Source organism: Salvelinus sp. IW2-2015, linkage group LG13, assembly GCF_002910315.2.
Source record: "Salvelinus sp. IW2-2015 linkage group LG13, ASM291031v2, whole genome shotgun sequence".
NCBI classification, from domain to species: domain Eukaryota; kingdom Metazoa; phylum Chordata; class Actinopteri; order Salmoniformes; family Salmonidae; genus Salvelinus; species Salvelinus sp. IW2-2015.
The window spans coordinates 10,324,759-10,342,335 of NC_036853.1; the positions used below are offsets into that span (position 1 = coordinate 10,324,759).

The 17,577-nt window shown below is 40.9% G+C and overlaps 1 protein-coding gene across 2 annotated transcripts; it reads left to right on the top strand.

Moving 5' to 3' along the window:
• Positions 1-9,348: 9,348 nt before the first annotated feature.
• Positions 9,349-16,316, top strand: hmg20b (high mobility group 20B). Of its 2 annotated transcripts, none has more exons than XM_023998933.3 (9): positions 9,349-9,489; positions 12,761-12,862; positions 13,713-13,916; positions 14,221-14,341; positions 14,507-14,559; positions 14,675-14,744; positions 14,842-15,057; positions 15,364-15,496; positions 15,711-16,316. In XM_023998933.3, the coding sequence occupies exons 2-9, from the start codon at positions 12,785-12,787 to the stop codon at positions 15,721-15,723; spliced, it is 888 nt and encodes a 295-aa protein (XP_023854701.1). In that variant the 5' UTR covers positions 9,349-9,489; positions 12,761-12,784; the 3' UTR covers positions 15,724-16,316. The 2 variants fall into 2 exon arrangements, with proteins under 2 accessions (XP_023854701.1, XP_023854699.1); XM_023998931.2 differs by having other exon boundaries at positions 9,351-9,489; positions 14,504-14,559.
• Positions 16,317-17,577: the final 1,261 nt, after the last annotated feature.

Below are 17,577 nucleotides of genomic sequence, written 5' to 3' on the forward strand. Positions count from 1 at the left end.
TATACARTGTGTGCAAATGAAGTAAGATTAGGGAGGTAAGGCAATAAATAGGCCGTAGTGGTGAACTAATTACAATTTCGCAAATAAACACTGGAGTGAGATGTGCAGAAGATGAATGTGCAAGTAGAGATACTGTGGTGCAAAGGAGCAAAAAATAAAAAATAAAATAAATACAGTATGGGGATGAGGTAGTTGGATGGGCTATTTACAGATGGGCTACGTACAGGTGCAATGATCTGTAAGCTGCTCTGATAGCTGATGCTTAAAGATAGTGAGAGATATGAGTCTCCAGCTTCAGTGATTTTTGTAATTTTTCCAGTCATTGGCAGCAGAGACTTGGAAGGAAAGGGGGCCAAAGGAGGAATTGGCTTTGGGGGTGACCAGTGAAATATACCAGCTGGAGCGTGTGCTACGGGTGGGTGCTGCTATGGTTACCAGTGAGCTGAGATAGGTGGGGCTTTACCTAGCAAGGACTTATAGATGACCTGGAGCCAGTGGGTTTGGCAACGAATATGAAGCGAGGGCCAGCTGACGAGAGCATACAGGTCGCACTGGTGGGTAGTAYATGGGGCTTTGGTGAYGAAACGGATGGCACTGTGATAGACTGCATCCAATTTGCTGAGTAGAGTGTTGGAGGCTATTTTGTAAATGACATCGCCGAAGTCAAGGATCGGTAGGATAGTCAGTTTTACGAGGGTATGTTTGGCAGCATAAGTGAAGGATGCTTTGTTGCGAAATAGGAAGCCGATTCTAGATTTAATTTTGGATTGGAGATGCTTAATATGAGTCTGGAAGGAGAGTTTACAATCTAGCCAGACACCTAGGTATTTTTAGTTGTCCACATATTCTAAGTCAGAMCCGTCCAGAGTAGTGATGCCAGGCGGGTGGGCAGATGCAGGCAGCGATCGGTTGAARAGCATACATTTAGTTTTACTTGCATTTAAGAGCAGTTGGAGGCTACGGAAGGAGAGTTGTATGGCATTGAAGCTCGTCTGGAGGTTAGTTAACACAGTGTCCAAAGAAGGGCCAGAAGTATACCAAATGGTGTTGTCTGCGTAGAGGTGGATCAGAGAATCACCAGCCGCAAGAGCGACATCATTGATGTATACAAAGAAAAGAGTCGGTCTGAGAATTGAACCCTGTGGCACCCCCATAGAGACTGGCAGAGATCCCGACAACAGGCCCTCCCATTTTGACACTCTGAACTCTATCAGAGAAGTAGTTGGTGAACCAGGCGAGGCAGTCATTTGAGAAACCAAGGCTGTTGAGTCTGCCGATAAGAATGCGGTGATTGACAGAGTCGAAAGCCTTGGCCAAGTCGATGGATACGGCTGCACAGTATTGTCTTTTGTCGATGGCGATTATGATATTGTTTAGGACCTTGAGCGTGGCTGAGGTGCACCCATGACCAGCTCGGAAACCAGATTGCATAGCGGAGAAGGTACAGTGGGATTCGAAATGGTCGGTGATCTGTTTGTTAACTTGGCTTTCGAAGACCTTAGAAAGGCAGGGTAGGATAGATATAGGTCTGTAACAGTTTGGGTCTAGAGTGTCTCCCACTTTGAAGTGGGGGATGACCGCGGCAGCTTTCCATTCTTTGGGGGATCTCAGACGATACGAAAGAGAGGTTGAACAGGCTAGTAATAGGGGTTGCAACAATTGCTGTGGATAATTTTAGAGAGGGTCCAGATTGTCTAGCCCGGCTGATTTGTAGGGGTTCAGATTTTGCAGCTCTTTCAGAACATCAGCTATCTGGATTTGGGTGAAGGAGAAATGGGGGAGGCTTGGGCAAGTTGCTGTGGGGGGTGCAGAGCTGACCGGAGTAGGGGTAGCCAGGTGGAAAGCAAGGCCAGCCGTAGAAAAATGCTTATTATAATTCTCAATTATAGTGGATTTATCAGTGGTGAGAGTGTTTCCTAGCCTCAGAGCAGTGGGCAGCTGGGAGGAGGTGCTCTTATTCTCCATGGACTTTACAGTGCCCCAGAACCTTTTGGAGTTTGTGCTACAGAATGCAAATTTCTGTTTGAAAAAGCTTTCCTTTGCTTTCCTAACTGCCTGTGTATATTGGTTACTAACTTCCCTGAAAAGTTGCATTTCGCAGGGGCTATTCGATGCTAATGCAGTACGCCACAGGATGTTTCTGTGCTGGTCAAGGGCAGACAGGTCTGGAGTGAACCAAGGGCTATATCTGTTCCTGGTTCTACATTTTTTGAATGGGGCATGCTTATTTAAGATGTTGAGGAAAGCACTTTTAAAGAATAACCAGGCATCCTCTACTGACGGAATGAGGTCAATATCTTTCCAGGATTCCCGGGCCAGGTCGATTAGAAAGGCCTGCTCGCTGAAGTGTTTTAGGGAGCGTTTGACTGTGATGAGGGGTGGTCGTTTGACCGGAGACCCATTACGGACGCAGGCAAAGAGGCAGTGATCGCTGAGATCTTGGTTGACGACAGCAGAGGTGTATTTAGAGGACAGGTTGGTCAGGATGACCAAGGATCTATGAGGGTGCCCGAGTTTACGGATTTGGGGTTGTACCTGGTAGGTTCCATGATAATTTGTGTGAGATTGAGGGCATCTAGTTTAGATTGTAGGACGGCCAGGGTGTAAAGCATATCCCAGTTTAGGTCACCTAACAGTACAAACTCTGAAGATAAATGGGGGGGCAATTAATTCACATATGGTGTCCAGGGCGCAGCTAGGGGCTGAGGGGGTCTGTAACAAGCCGCAACAGTGCGAGTCTTATTTCTGACGGTGGATTTTTAAAAGTAGAAGCTCGAACTGTTTGGGCTCAGACCTGGATAGCATGACAGAACTCTGCAGTAGATTGCAACTCCACCCCTTTTGGCAGTTCTGTCTCGGGGGGAAATGTTTACACATACACAGAGGCATTTTTCAGCTATGATTTTACCACTCAGAATCCAGAATGGATATGACAATGGGGCCAGCACAGGATGTAATACACCCTTACAACAATCTACTTTTTGATCTTCTTGACTTCTTATCTGGTAAACTGCTACTATGTGTCAAGAAAAGAGCCTAAATTAGGGGTTAGTGTACTCCAGTAAAAAAAAGGTCTGGTTTAGATTAAAAACGTTTGCCATGTGTCCCCGTTCATAGGGGCATGAGAGACTAGTCAGTGGTAGAATTGAGTTGGCACTTTATTGGCCCAAACACCCATAGACCCACAAGGTTGAGGTTACTCATGGACAGTAATTAGTAATAAAAAATGGTTTGCATTGATGCATTGTGTCTTCTAACTGTCCAAGAATAGGATCGAAAGTGTTAGGAAATATTTGTTCCCATAAATACAATGGAGGATGTCTGTCCTCATACCTCTGGCACTTTAGTCAGACTGCCAGACTGTGCACCACAGAGCCAATCAGGAGAGAATACATACAGGTCAACGGTGCCAATTGAAAGTCACAGGATGTGTCTGTGCCTTTTGGATTACTCTCTCTTTACACAGAACCCCTGTGGTTCTTGTCTGCTCTGCACATGTCTGAAAGTGACAGAGCCAGCAGCCAAGAGAGTTTTTCACAGTATGTCATGAAAAAGTATTACACTTATGAATATATGTAAATGCTAATATGTATTAGATCCAGTACAATGGAATAACTAAGACCTGAATTTGAATCCTTCGTGTTCCGATTCCTCCTTCTCTTTCTGTCCAGCAGGGTCAACCAAAAACACTTGGCCTGATGGTTCATGCAGATACTGGGGAAGCAATATAGAAATGTATTGATCCCTTAATACTGTTGATACTCAACAGGGTCTCTACTAACCAAATATGTGTAGTTTGAGGGGGACTGTGTTATAGACACAGTAGGGCATTTAAAATCAAATGAMATTTTATTGGTCACATACACATATTTAGCAGATGTTATTGCGGGTGTAGCGAAATGCTTGTGTTCCTAGCTCCAACAGTGCAGTAATATCGAACAATTCACAACAATACACACATCTAAAAGTAAAATAATGGAATTAAGAAATATACAAATTTTAGGATGAGAATACACTGTATACATATGAAATGTGTAAAGCAGTTTGTAAACATTAGTAAAGTGACTAGTGTTTTCTTATTCAAGTGACCAGTGATTCCTTGTCTATGTATATTTCAGCAGCTTCTAAGGTGCAGGGTTGAGTAACAGGTGGTAGCCGGCTAGTGGTGGCTAATTAACAGTCTGATGGCCTTGAGATAGAAGCTGTTTTTCAGTCCCTCGGTCCCAGCTTTGATGCACATGTATTGACCTCCCCTTACCTTCTGTATGATAGCGGGGTGAACAGGCCGTAGCTCGGATGGTTGACGTCCTTGATGATATTTTTGGCCTTCCTATCACATTGGGTGCTGTAGGTGTCCTGGAGGGCAAGCAGTGTGTCCCCGGTGATGCATTGGGCAGACTGCACCACCCTCTGTAGAGCCCTGCATTTCTGGACGGTGCAGTTGCCATCATTGCCATGCAATACATGGTACATGGCGGTGATACAGCCCGACAGGATGCTCTCAATTGTGCATCTGTAAAAGTTTGAGAGAGTATTAGAGGCCAAAACAAATTTCTTCAGCCTCCTGAGGTTGAAGAGGCGCTGTTGCGTTGTTGCGCCTTCTTCACCACACTGTCTGTGTGGGTGGATAATTTCAGATCGTTAGTGATGTGTACGCTGAGGAACTTGAAGCTTTCCACCTTCTCCACTGCGGTCCCGTCAACGTGGATAGGGACGTGCTCCCTCTGCTTTTTCCTGAAGTCCACGATCAACTCCTTCATTTTGTTGACGTTGAGAGAGAGGTTATTTTCCTGGCACCACTCCACCAGGGCCCTCACCTCCTCCCTGTAGGCCGTCTCGTCATTGTTGATAATCAGGCCAACTATGGTTGTGTCATCTGCAAACTTGATGATTGAGTTGGAGGCGTGTGTGGATACGCAGTCATGGATGAACAGGGAGCACAGGAGTGGGCTGAGCACGCACCCTTTTGGGGCCCCAGTGTTGAGGATCAGTGAAGTGGAGGTCCTGCATGTTATATTAATTCCAAAACAATAAATGAATGTACTGCTCTTTTGTTGAATATCATTTGTAAAGACAAACGTTAACACTTTTTAAACGTTTGCTTCCAGCGTTAAATGCAATGTAAACAACGACACAATGTAAACAATGATGGACTAGCATACCTGTTAATGACCTAGATTAACCAAATGGTGATTGTAATGGGTGCACCTTTACACATTTAAATCAGCCCAAGTCTAGCCTTGACATGTGCCAAAAAATGCACCAGGTCAATCATTTGGCCTGACAAATAAAATATTTTTGAGGTAGTATTTTTGTAAAATCATGTTGCTATACGTTTATATCACCCCATTTATGCATAGTCTTCCAACAATTTTATCAAACCCGCCTTGGTCACAATCAATTCAAAGGTTCACCTCTTGGGTTTTGGACTGATTTATGGATCATAGCCTATCTCTCCAAATTGTAATTTCTGAGAAAATACAAGTGATAGTACTTGTCTTTTGTCTTATTAGAAGTCCTGTCTTATTTAAAGTCCTAATCAAGCACAATATGAGGATTAAATACACTTTTCACCAGTTTTATACAGTTTGTGCTCCTTCCAACCACCCAATTGCTGCATAGCATTTCTGACAGGAATCGCTCATTTGACAGGCCTACCTGTGAAAGGGGAGGGGCGTCATATCCCTTCAACCAGAGAAATAGGACAATGGACATTTACACACACCTTGGTTGGACTCAGCATGGTGAATCCACCTTCAATTTGATCTATTCAGAAACTATTGGAGAGATACCTTGTTGCTTTATCAGGTATGCAACAGTGCTTTTGCTGTTATTGGTAAATTTGGTTTATACTATTACTGTTTGTGTATGGAGGCCTATATGTGTTGTTAATTTAATAGACTTACCTGAGTTGGGGTCAATTCAGGAAGTAATTTGAATTTACAAAATGGATAGAAAAAGCTTGACATAAATTGCTTGTTCTTATCAGCTTATTTAAAAGTAAATACAAATCTACCTCTTAAATTATTGTATTGGATCTGGCAATGCATGGATTTGTGGTGGATGTGACAAACTATGAATTTTCTAATTTGTGACCCCATTTTAGAAAACAGTCAGATGGTAGTAGATGTGATTACGTGTGCTTATTCTTGAAAGCAGTCTTATTAGAGTGCAATATGAATAAGCTTTGTCACAATGGCATGCAATACTATGTTTTATATAATTTATCAGAGAGAAATTTACTACGTAATACATTTGAAACTCTACAGAAAATGCCTTTGCTGACCATGATAGACAACCATCATGTCATGAATCATAATCATCCCTGAGCTCGTGAAGTGAGCGCTACTGGAGCAGGCGAGAAAGACGCTCCAGCTTTTGGGAATCTCGCGTCATGCTGCAGTCAAATTTGGCACGCTCCTATGGACACAGATAGCTGCCAAAAGGTTGAATGTACAGTTGAAGTCGGAAGTTTACATACACCTAGGTTGCAGTCATTAAAACTCGTTTTTCACAATATTGAATTCGTCATATACTGAAACTTCACTGTTGTAGGTATAATACAGCTAGTGCAATCTAGACTTGCGCTAGTAAACAAATCCATTACATTAGCTACCTAAATGTGAAGTAAACACTTTTTAACATGAAAACGTGCAGGATACCTCTTTCCGGTTTCCGTTACGTTTTTTATACTGTGTTATGCTTGTTCTCATAGCACTCCTCACAGGCCGTTTGTTGTACGTTTTTCTGTTATTGGTGAGATAACACTGCCAAAACTCTGAAAGGTATTATTATTATATGTCAAAAAAGCAACACAAGATTTGTTCAAGAGTAAAATGTTAGAGGAAGGCCCAAAAAATTGTCAAAGACTCCAGTCACCCAAGTCATAGAATGTTCACTCTGCTACCGCGCAGGAAGCGGTACCGGAGTTCTCCTTAAATAGGTCACTCATTGCTTTAAGCCACACCTCTATGGAGTGAGATACCTGCCAAAAGGTTGAATGTACATGTCGTTAGGATCGTAATAATATCCATACGTAAATTGCTAAGATTGTAAGAAAAGCCATGCGTGAAACATGAAACGTAAAGGTGAAGTTTCATCTGTGAACATACAAACACCATGTTACGATTACAGACTAAATCAAATCTTATTTGTCACATGCGCCGAATACAACAGGTGTAGACCTTACCTTGAAATGCTTACTAACAAAGCCCTGAACCAACAATTTACTTCAAGAAAGATATTTACAAAATAAAAAGCAACACAATAAAATAACAATAACGAGGCTATATACATGGGGTACCAGTACCGAGTCAATGTGCCTGGGGTACAGGTTAGTTGAGATAATTTGTGTATGTAGGTATGGGTAAAGTGACAATACACAGAAAAAAGATAGCACGTAGCAGCAGTTAAATGTGCCGGGTGGGGGGTGTCAATGTAAATTGTCCAGGTGGCCATTTGATTAATTGTTCAGCCATCTTATGGCTTGGGGGTAGAAGATGTTAACCTCTTAGTGATCCCTTCACGCGCCAATCCCTTTAGCGGGATCGATTTGACAACATCCAGTGAAATTGCAGAGCGCCAAATTCAAACTACAGAAATATCAATATTCAACATTCACGAAAATATAAGTGTAATACATCAAAATAAAGCTTAACTTCGTGTTAATTTAGCCGCTGTCAGATTTCAAAAAGGCTCTATGGTTGAAAGCAAACCATGCGATTTATCTGAGGAYAGCGCCCCGCATACAAACACATGAAAATCATTTTTCAAACAGGCAGGTGCGACACAAAAGTCAGAAATAACGATATAATAAATGCCTTACCTTTGAAGATCTACTTTTTTGCAATCCCAAATGTCTCATTGACACAATGAATGGTCATTTTGTTCGATAAATTCCTTCTTTATATCCCCAAAATGTCAATTTATTTGGCGCGTTTGATTCAGAAATACACCGGTTCCAACTCGCCCAACATGACTACAAAGTATCTAATAAGTTACCTGTAAACTTGGTCCAAACATTTCAAACAACGTTCCTAATCCAACCTCAGGTAATCTAAAATGTAAATAATCTATCAAATTTAAGACGGAATAAACTGTTTCTAATACCGGATAAAAACAACGTGGAGCGCGTTCCTGTTCACTCGCACCAAAATAGTAGGGACCTTAAGAGTGACACATGGAATGAATAGCACTTCTTCTTCATTTATCAAAAGAAAAACATCAACCAATTTCTAAAGACTGTTGACATCTAGTGGAAGCCATAGGAACTGCAATCTGGGCCCTAATTAATCAGGATTCCCATAGAAATCCATTGGAAAACACAATGACCTCAAAAAAAATTCCCCTGGATGGATTATGCTCGGGGTTTCGCCTGCCAAATCAGTTCTGTTATACTCACAGACATTATTCTAGCAGTTTTAGAAACTTCAGAGTGTTTTCTATCCAAATCTACTAATTATATGCATATCCAAGCTTCTGGGCCTGAGTAACAGGCAGTTTACTTTGGGCACGCTTTTCATCCGGATGTGAAAATACTGCCCCCTATCCCTAAGAAGTCAAATATTTGTATAACTAAACCAAGATAGACCACAGCCTGTCGCTTCCAATGGGAATAAATGAGTCATAGTGGACAGAACAAGCAAGGAGGTGGGCAGAGCCAAGTGCGAGCTAGCGAGTTCCTATTGGCGCGTTCTAGCATACATCTGCATATTTCCATTAGGGAACGCCTACTTATTGCCTTTGCACTCCTAAACAACACCACTTTTAAAAACGTTTGCAAAAGGTAAAGTCCACAAAACGTAGTCCACTCTGTTCATAACATATTCTAGTTTTGAGAACAGAACTGTAATTGACATCAAATGTTGATGAGAAAATTTGCGGAATGTCTGCCAAAATCAATCTCGTTCCATCTTCACCCACTGCCGGCTGTGGGCTTCCTCTCACTACCATATTTGGTAGTCGAGTGGATAAGCCAAGCAGATGCTTCACATTTAGACATCCGGTGAAATATCTGTTTCATTGTTCTATCTGTGAGGAATTGGCCATGCTGACAGCGTTCACCAAACCACAACCTCCCCGTTTTTTCAACTGGCCGTTCAGTACAGCACCGTTCAATTTAACGTTACAGAACGTACAAACGTACTGAACGCAGCCCATGCCTCATTGTGTATATAGCTCAGAATTAACTAACCAATCATGTGGGTGTTATTGTGTCAGCCAATCGGCAATGAGAATACGCTCTTCCTGAAGTCAGATCAAAGATGGTCGATAAATAAAGATTCATTCAGGCCGTTTACCATTGGAAAATATGGTCAGTTCCGGTCTACTTAAGGGGGTGGCTCTCCCATAGACAGTACACAAATGCGATAGCGGCTGGGTCTGTTCTACTTAGTTAATCGACTTCCATTAGAACAGAAAAAATTAGGGAGTGGGATGTCTCGCTCCATCTTCCGTCTCTGGCGTTAGGTTGAGAGCCCATGATAAGGGGTGAGTAATAAAATATTATCTAGGTTTGCTAAATAATTACATTAAAAAGGTATATTAAAATGAATATTATTGTTAGATAAATGTTCTTGTTGGCATATTTCATCACATCTCTGACGCATATTTACCTCCTGTTCAGGGAGTGTACTGACTGTTTCCCATTGTCCGTTCCATCGATGTTTGCTAGCCAAAATTAGCTAGCTATTTATTTAGCTCGCTCTACAGTAGCCAACGTTAGAGTAGCCTGGCCAAACATATCTTCACGATTACACTTGTATAATCAAAATCAATAAATTATCGTTTTTGGACTATTTAAGTAGGCTCATTCAGTAGTTTTGACCTGATGAAGTAAAATTATGTTAATTTTTAAAGTATCATTTATATTCGTAAAACATACATTGAAAATGATACTGTTGCTGCTTCCTGTTGTTGTCATCTTTTTCTATTTATGGCTGAGTTGTCAAAACACCGGTTTTAAGTGTACAAATTCATAATCGATATGCTGAAATAAATTGTGATATTGTTAAACCCAATACATAAAAGTTACTCCCTACTACACACTTGTGTTCAGATTTACGTTACTTATATTTCGCTAAATGAGTACCGTATAAACTGTACACGCACCAATATTTACCAAGTGGTTACTCAGAACTGGAATTGATTAGGTTTGTTATACTGTAATCAATAGCGCGCGCAAATGAAATCACTCACATTGATATAACCTTGAGGACATGTACGGTTTGCGCTCTTAACAGACAGACCTCAATGAACTTGGGTATACTGCTTATAGATGACAACCTGTCGTAGCCATTTATATCTCTGTGAGGAAATTATTTCGGTAGATGGCCAATACGGAAAAAGAACACTTGATTTATGATCATTTCAACTAATCACCACCCTCACATCGGTTTCTAAAAGTACGAAAATGTATGCACTCCCTACTATACATCGCTCTGGATACGAGCGTCTGCTAAATAACTAAAATGTAAATGGCGACAGGGGTTGGCTTTCATTTGAATGATAGCTTAACCCTCAAATCCACGAATTCATGTCTGGCTAGAGACGTTTATGGGAGGAGCGCCCGATTTTTTTTTCTAGAACTGTGGTCTAAAAAGTAACGTTACAGCTGCGTTCAGTCCCATTACGTACTGGCGCATACGACAAATACACTTGTATTAAACCAAATATATGGATATGTTTTAAAAGGTGCTACACAGGATATTTGTTATTTTTTTGCATTATACTTTCAGAAAATTACCATAATATCTGGCGCTAATGGAATGATAGTGTTTCATAGCATTACTTACCCAACAGTGTTGTGATTGGCTGTGATATTTTCCTATTGATTTCTCCCACAGGAGTGCATCTGTATTTAAAATGCGAAAGCTTTTCTGACTTTGTGGCTGTCTTATCTAGTGGAAACTGCTGTCATTTCCTGGTTGCAAAGATTCTACACTGTTCACGCAATTTCAGTTTTAGATCGATGTGAAATATCTTTTCAATAACGAACATCTGTTTAAAGCTGGTGGACCAAAACCAAAAGTTCCTTTCGGTCCACCAGCTTCAAACAACTGTTTTGGACCACCAGCTTTTTGTTATTGAAAATATATTTCACATCGATTTTAATTGTACAATGATTTCCTATACTATTCAGTAATTGTTTTCTGACATAAATAGAAATTGAGCGAACAGTGTAGAATTTCAGCAACCAGGAAACGACAGAGCGGCCTGACCAAATTCACATAGAAATGTGAGTTATAGAGCTCATTCTCATTGAAAGCAAGTCTAAGAAGCAGCAGATCTGTTATGTGCTCTATCTCTATGATTCCGTTCATAATTTTCGTTTTTGTGTCTTTTACTTTTGGTTTTGTACACCAGCTCAAAATACAATATTTTTGGTTATGGAAAATATATTTCACGGCGGTTTAAATGGTACAATGATTCTCTACACTATACTTGCTTGTTTTGTCACTTAAACTGAAATTAGACAAACTAGAAGTTTAGCAACCAGGAAATGACAGCGCGATTTCTGCATAGTGCACCTTTAAGCAATCGATTTTGTGAGATTGTGGTGACTATAATTTGAGCTATTTCCTGTAATTATTGTGTGGTGAAAACCTTAGTCTGTGTAGGCTAATGTAGAAACACGTTCTGTCCACCATAGGGAACTTGGCATAATATAGCTTAATTTAAATATGTCAAAGTAATTCAATGTATTAATATATAATGATAGTAAATGTAGCACACTCACACATTCTTACAACAATTACATATTTTTTCTTCCTACTGTAACCGTGGAGAGAGCTTAATTAAAAATGCTCCTAAGTACAATTTAATTTGGCGCTCTAAGCTAGTGTCCATAGGGTCTGTGCAGCAGGCTGAACGTTTGACGTCGGTAGTCAGAGCGAGGACTAGCTACTTTATCAGAAACTTGTCATGATCATGCGTCAATAGCTGTAAAAAGGAGATACAGTTTTCGCTTTTGCATGCCTTTTATCCGACAGGAGTTAACACCACTGTTGTAGCTAGCTAGCTTATATTTATATTCTGTTTAAAGGCAAATTGGCTCTGGAAGCCAAAACAGCCAATTGCTTTAATCTAAACATGAATCGAATCTCAAATTGCGGTACGGTTCTAGAAACATAAATCCCCATACTTTCATATCAAATCAAAATAATTTCACAAATGCAAAACACCCACTTACTGTACACTGTTTAAACCGGTTTTAACACATTAGCAGTCGGCTGTAATTTTCAGTTACAACATTTTTGTGGCATCTATCTTCCGTTTACACCGGTGTTCGAAGACGCAGATAGCTAGTTAGCGCAGGTAGTCCATCCTGTCTTTTTTCCGTAAACAAGCGCTTCAGCATGGAAATATGACCGTCTGGGAACCCAAACCCTATAAAGATGTTTATCAATTTAACCTTTTGTTTCTTGAAAATTATTTCTCGCTGATATGAAAGATAAGGTCTTTATGCTTCCAAAAACGTAACTCAAGTGATGCGTGGTAATGTTCAACCCGAGCATCAGCGCTCTTAACAAAACTCCCCCGTACAGAAGACGCCTTCGTCCACTGACTCGTATGTGTAATGTAAAGGAACTGAGAGTCATGATCAAGAGCTAGGTTATATTTAGAATAACAAACTACAGATCTGATATAGTCCCGTCCTTCATATATCCATATTCCTCTGACAAACTCAATGAGTGAGTATAAAGTACTAATAACTCCCTAGACCTGTTTTCGAATCATATGTAATATATCCCACTTGCAGATCAATCACTGGGATAACGATATCATGGGTGGTGTGAAGCAGGAGCAAAATGATGGACCTCCACCAAGAGGCACGCAGTCCTCTGATGCAGTACAAGAAGAGGCAAGAGAAGGGGAAATACTGACATGAATAACAGTACTGTCTCTAATCTGTGTATACACAGACTACCCACTGTATGGTTATCTCATTGTTTCCTACGTGTTGTTACCATTCTATGAACTGATCTAGCTTAAAGGCCCAATGCAACTGTTTTTTATCCTAATATCAAATACTTTCTGTGTAACAGTTTCAGTCCCTTACTGTAATAATTTTCCATTAAATTGGTCAAAAATAAATAAATAGCTTTTCACCAAAATACTATTTCCCAAGCAAGAATTKAGCTAGGACTGTCTGGAGTGGTCTGAGTGGGGAGGGATATGTAATGGTTAGTGCAATCCAGGCTCCTTGGGACATGCCAACCATAAACCTTAACCATTTTACATTTCAACTTCAATGGGGTGATGTCAGAGTTGGACATACCAAGGATCCCACTTAGACTTTTCCGATATGTAATCTAAAAACGAGCGGTTTGGAACTCTCTTACTTATTGGTCTGTATTAACTTATACCACTTGGCGATGTCACCAGGCAAGCCAAAACTCCACCCATGCAGAACCTGCTGATTAGAAGGTCCTGTGTAGATTGTGTTTTCAACCAGCAACTATCAGGAAATAACACTTATCAAATTTCTAAACAGTTTTACAGTGTTGGGTTCATCAGCTGTTGAACAATATGATACAAAACCCATGAGAAACAGAATTCTGACTGCACTGGCCCTTTAARTTGGAGAAACGCATAAATATTGTTATGATGATGATGTCATGCTATGTTTCCTGATTCTTGATACACACTTTCACATTGCTAGCATTTTATAATTTCATCCTGGATCGCATGTCTGTTCTCTTTCTGTACAGCCTGTGAAGAAGAGAGGTTGGCCCAAGGGTAAGAAGAGAAAGAAGGTGTTGCCCAATGGTCCCAAGGCACCAGTGACAGGATATGTGCGTTTCCTGAATGAACGGCGGGAGCAGATCCGTGCCAAGCACCCCGACCTGCCCTTTCCAGAAATCACCAAGAGGCTGGGCGCAGAGTGGAGCCGCTTAGCACCTCATGACAAGCAGGTACCTTCAGGCTTTATTGGTCGGATAGAGAAATGTAGTTGTAGCAACAATTATACACTTTTTTGCCCCAGCGTTGTATTTAGTGGCAGTGCATTCAGTAGCATTGTGCATCATTTTATGCATAGTTATATTTATATGAATATTTATAGGCTAGCTAGATCTGTTTGATAAGCCCAGGTAGGCCTTCACAACTACAGGCTATCATGTTGAGGAGAAGCCTGGGAATGCAAGCTACCAGTGTATTGAGATCTCTTCTGTGTGTGTCTGGAGTGGACTGAAGTTTGCTTGTGTGCTGACCTGACAGCGCTTCCTGGATGAGGCAGAGCGAGAGAAGCTGCAGTATGCCCGGGAGCTGAGAGAATACCAACAGAGTGAGGCCTATCAGATCACCAGTGCCAAGATCCAGGACAAGAAGGTCAAGAGAGGTCAGAGTTGTGACACATCTAACCTATTAGATGAGATATGTGACACGTCTACCTTCTATTTTGTTAGTTTGACAGGGTGGTTAAAACTGTTCCTTTCAGTTTTTATGTATTTTGTTCATTTTTCTTCTTTGAGCATTTAAATAATGTTATCTTCTTTTTCAGAAGAGTCTCCATCTGTCATTATCAATGCTAACAGTTCTGGATCAGCTGCTCTGAAGGTACAGTTAGCCTTACATAATGTGTTGTGTTTCTGAATAGAGGTTATGAGTAGGCTGACTTCTGATTTTGTACCATGTGTTAACGGGTTGATTTGTTTTGAATTATGTCCTCTAGGGTTCAGATCATCTGTCCAACAGATTTGATGTTCCAATATTTACAGAGGAATTCCTGGACCAGAACAAGGGTATGAGACAGGCAGAGGAGCGTCTCTGGGACAAACACTGTTTCAGTGAAGAAAGTACTAGCTATTTCCTTACTAATGGTTGTTTCTTTGCTCCCAGCCCGGGAAGCGGAGCTGCGGCGTTTACGCAAAGCAAATGTGGAGTTTGAGGAGCAGAACGCAGTGTTGCAGAAGCACATTTCAGACATGTACAGCGCTAAAGAGAGACTGGAAGCTGAACTGGGGCAGGATGAGCTCCGGACGCAGGCTCTGCACAGGCACCTGCTGGCCATCAAACACACCCTCGTCAGCAGCCTGTCCACTGTGGCCCTGCCAGGTCAGAACCATGTCACTGGGCCCTCTCATCCATCTCGGACCCTGATAGCACAGTTTCCCTGTATGATTTGGCTGCTTATACTTATGTTGAAGTTATCTTACCTTGAAAGTAGTAAGGTGTTTGTTGATGAATAGGCCAAAATCAACATTGATGACTTGTCCTTAGCAAGACATTTTGAAACATACAGATTTGGTTCTAATGTTTTCAAAATATTTTAAACTACAATATTTTTGTATTTCTTCCATCAACCCCCAATCTTGTCCATATAGGAATTGAATCCTTAGTTTCACTACACTTTCTCTCCAGGCACAGGTGAGACCCCCTCTCTTGGTACCCTGGACTCTTACCTGAGTCGCCTGAGTGGTACTCTGGAGAGCAATCCTCATGAGCACCGTGCCTTGCTGGCTCAGCTTCACGATGTCCTTTCTCACCTTGACAGGTAACACACCTGTGAGAAGATCTAATACCTTGAGATGTACTGAGTTATGTCAGGGAACATACATGACCTACAGTCTTGTGCGTTACCATTCTTTATAACGTTGTGTCAAATTTAAACACTTGCTAGATCTGCATGCATACAGTACAACAACTTACCTTGTTGTTTATGGATGGTCACACTGTTCTAACAGTCTCCTCCCTCACCTTATCTTCAGTGAGAAACTATGAGACGACCTCCACACCCATTCCCACTTGATGTGGATCCAAGATGGTGCAACGACCGGTCTAATCAGTGCCCATCGCAGTGTAGTCAAGGGATAGGTGGGATGTCTATCTGATGTAACAGATAAAACACAACGTTCAGTCCATATACCATTACTCTGTGGAACATCTGCATGTGTGTACAGTCTGTTACAGTTTTGGTGGCGAATATATGCCTTGGAGGCTTGGTGTGAACAGTCATTATGTCAACTGCCTTAACTGGTTCCATCTGTAGTTAATTTGGTTTGTTAAATGGAAGAAACAGTTGATATGCCTTTTATGGCATTTGGAGTGAATTAAGAGTTTTTCAAGTGAAGCCACTTGGAAATGAGGTTGCGGAAGTGTACTGGTGTCCACTGAGAGACAAAATGAACTGGAAAAGATTATAGCAATGTTTTCAGAATACCTTTTTTGTATTGTAATTGATATTAGTTTTGTGGTGGGCAGTTTTGGATTAAGGGATTTTTTTTTTGTCATGGTTTATTTGCGTTAATTCAAATTGGATGTTTGTCTTCTTTGTAATTGTTTTATCAATTTGCAATAAAAGTAAATGTGTGTAATATTCCGGATGTCATTAAGGATGAGTGTGACGCACGTAGAGCCTATAGTGACGCATGGAGGATGTTGTCTGAAATGGCCTGATGACTCAATAGCCGCAGATAGCACCTGCTGGCCCCACTTTACAATGGACAGAAGTATGGAAAAAATTATTTTGGACAGACTTGCCTGATCTTAGTTTCTWGATCCCCACCAGAGGGTGGTATAGCTCATTTAGAAAAGTCAGTTAGCTTGATTGGGTTGTACACAGTTTCTTTAAATTTGAGTTAATTTCATAATTTTCCATTCATGGATTGACTTTTCAATCCACTCTCAGTATTGACAGGTTTAATTGGTTTAGATCTTCTTGATTCACTGTAGGCCTTTCCCAATGTGTTTTTACTATAGTGTTTTTTACTATCACTTAATTAAAGCAGCAATCGGCAGTAAAAACGATAACAAAGTGTTGTCCCTGTTTCGTTTAAAAGCTGGGGGCTTGAGAAATGTAACCACTCAAATTCATAGACCGAGCTATGGATGCAAGGACTGAACAGCCATGATATCAAAATTATAGTTTTAATGATGTTTTAAGGATATATAGAGTGTTTCTTTACAGACATTGGAGTAAAAACAAGCTTATATTTGGGGTTCTGATGAGGTGAGACAGTTGAACTAAACTCGTGAGGCATTTATAAATTATATTCTTCAATAATAAATGGCTACATATCATACATTTTTAAGTGAAAAAATGTACAGTGTATATAGCAACAGCTGATTGCCCCTTTTCAAGGACATAACAAATACATTCAATTTTTTTCCTCAAAGTATGCCCTGTAATATATGTTTCTAAAAGCTTGGATTGGAACAAGGAGAGGCAGACTAATTCTAGGCGCAGAATATAATTCTGTCAGGGTAAAGATGGCATGTAAGTTATTCAATAGGTTAGTTCTCTACTTTAATGTATTCCTTTTTTACCCAAAGTACGCASTAGGGTAAGTCTACTTGCTTGTAGTCATCCTTGGTAGTGGACTTGAAGACTCTTTATAATCCTATTTTAGGTCCAGTTAACTGAGATTAGAAGATGTTGTAGTCTACATTTGAGATTTTCAGCGGTGCCACGTAACGTTGAGGTAGAGTGTTCCGACTGCCAAACAGCGTTGGTCCATCCCGTCCTCACTACCGTGACGTCACTCGTGGGAACTGTCCTTACAGTGGTGGTACTGAACAAGATGGCTGTGAGTCGGGGAGCGGAGAGCTGAGGAGGAGGAAATATACCCCCCCTCC

Bases quoted from the DNA above. Each gene is read 5' to 3' on its own strand.
- hmg20b (XM_023998931.2), top strand. From the start codon at position 12,785: ATGGGTGGTGTGAAGCAGGAGCAAAATGATGGACCTCCACCAAGAGGC. The intron at 14,342-14,503 runs GTCAGAGTTGTG...CTTCTTTTTCAG, and splicing joins GGACAAGAAGGTCAAGAGAG to AAGAGTCTCCATCTGTCATT. The intron at 14,560-14,674 runs GTACAGTTAGCC...TATGTCCTCTAG, and splicing joins CTGGATCAGCTGCTCTGAAG to GGTTCAGATCATCTGTCCAA.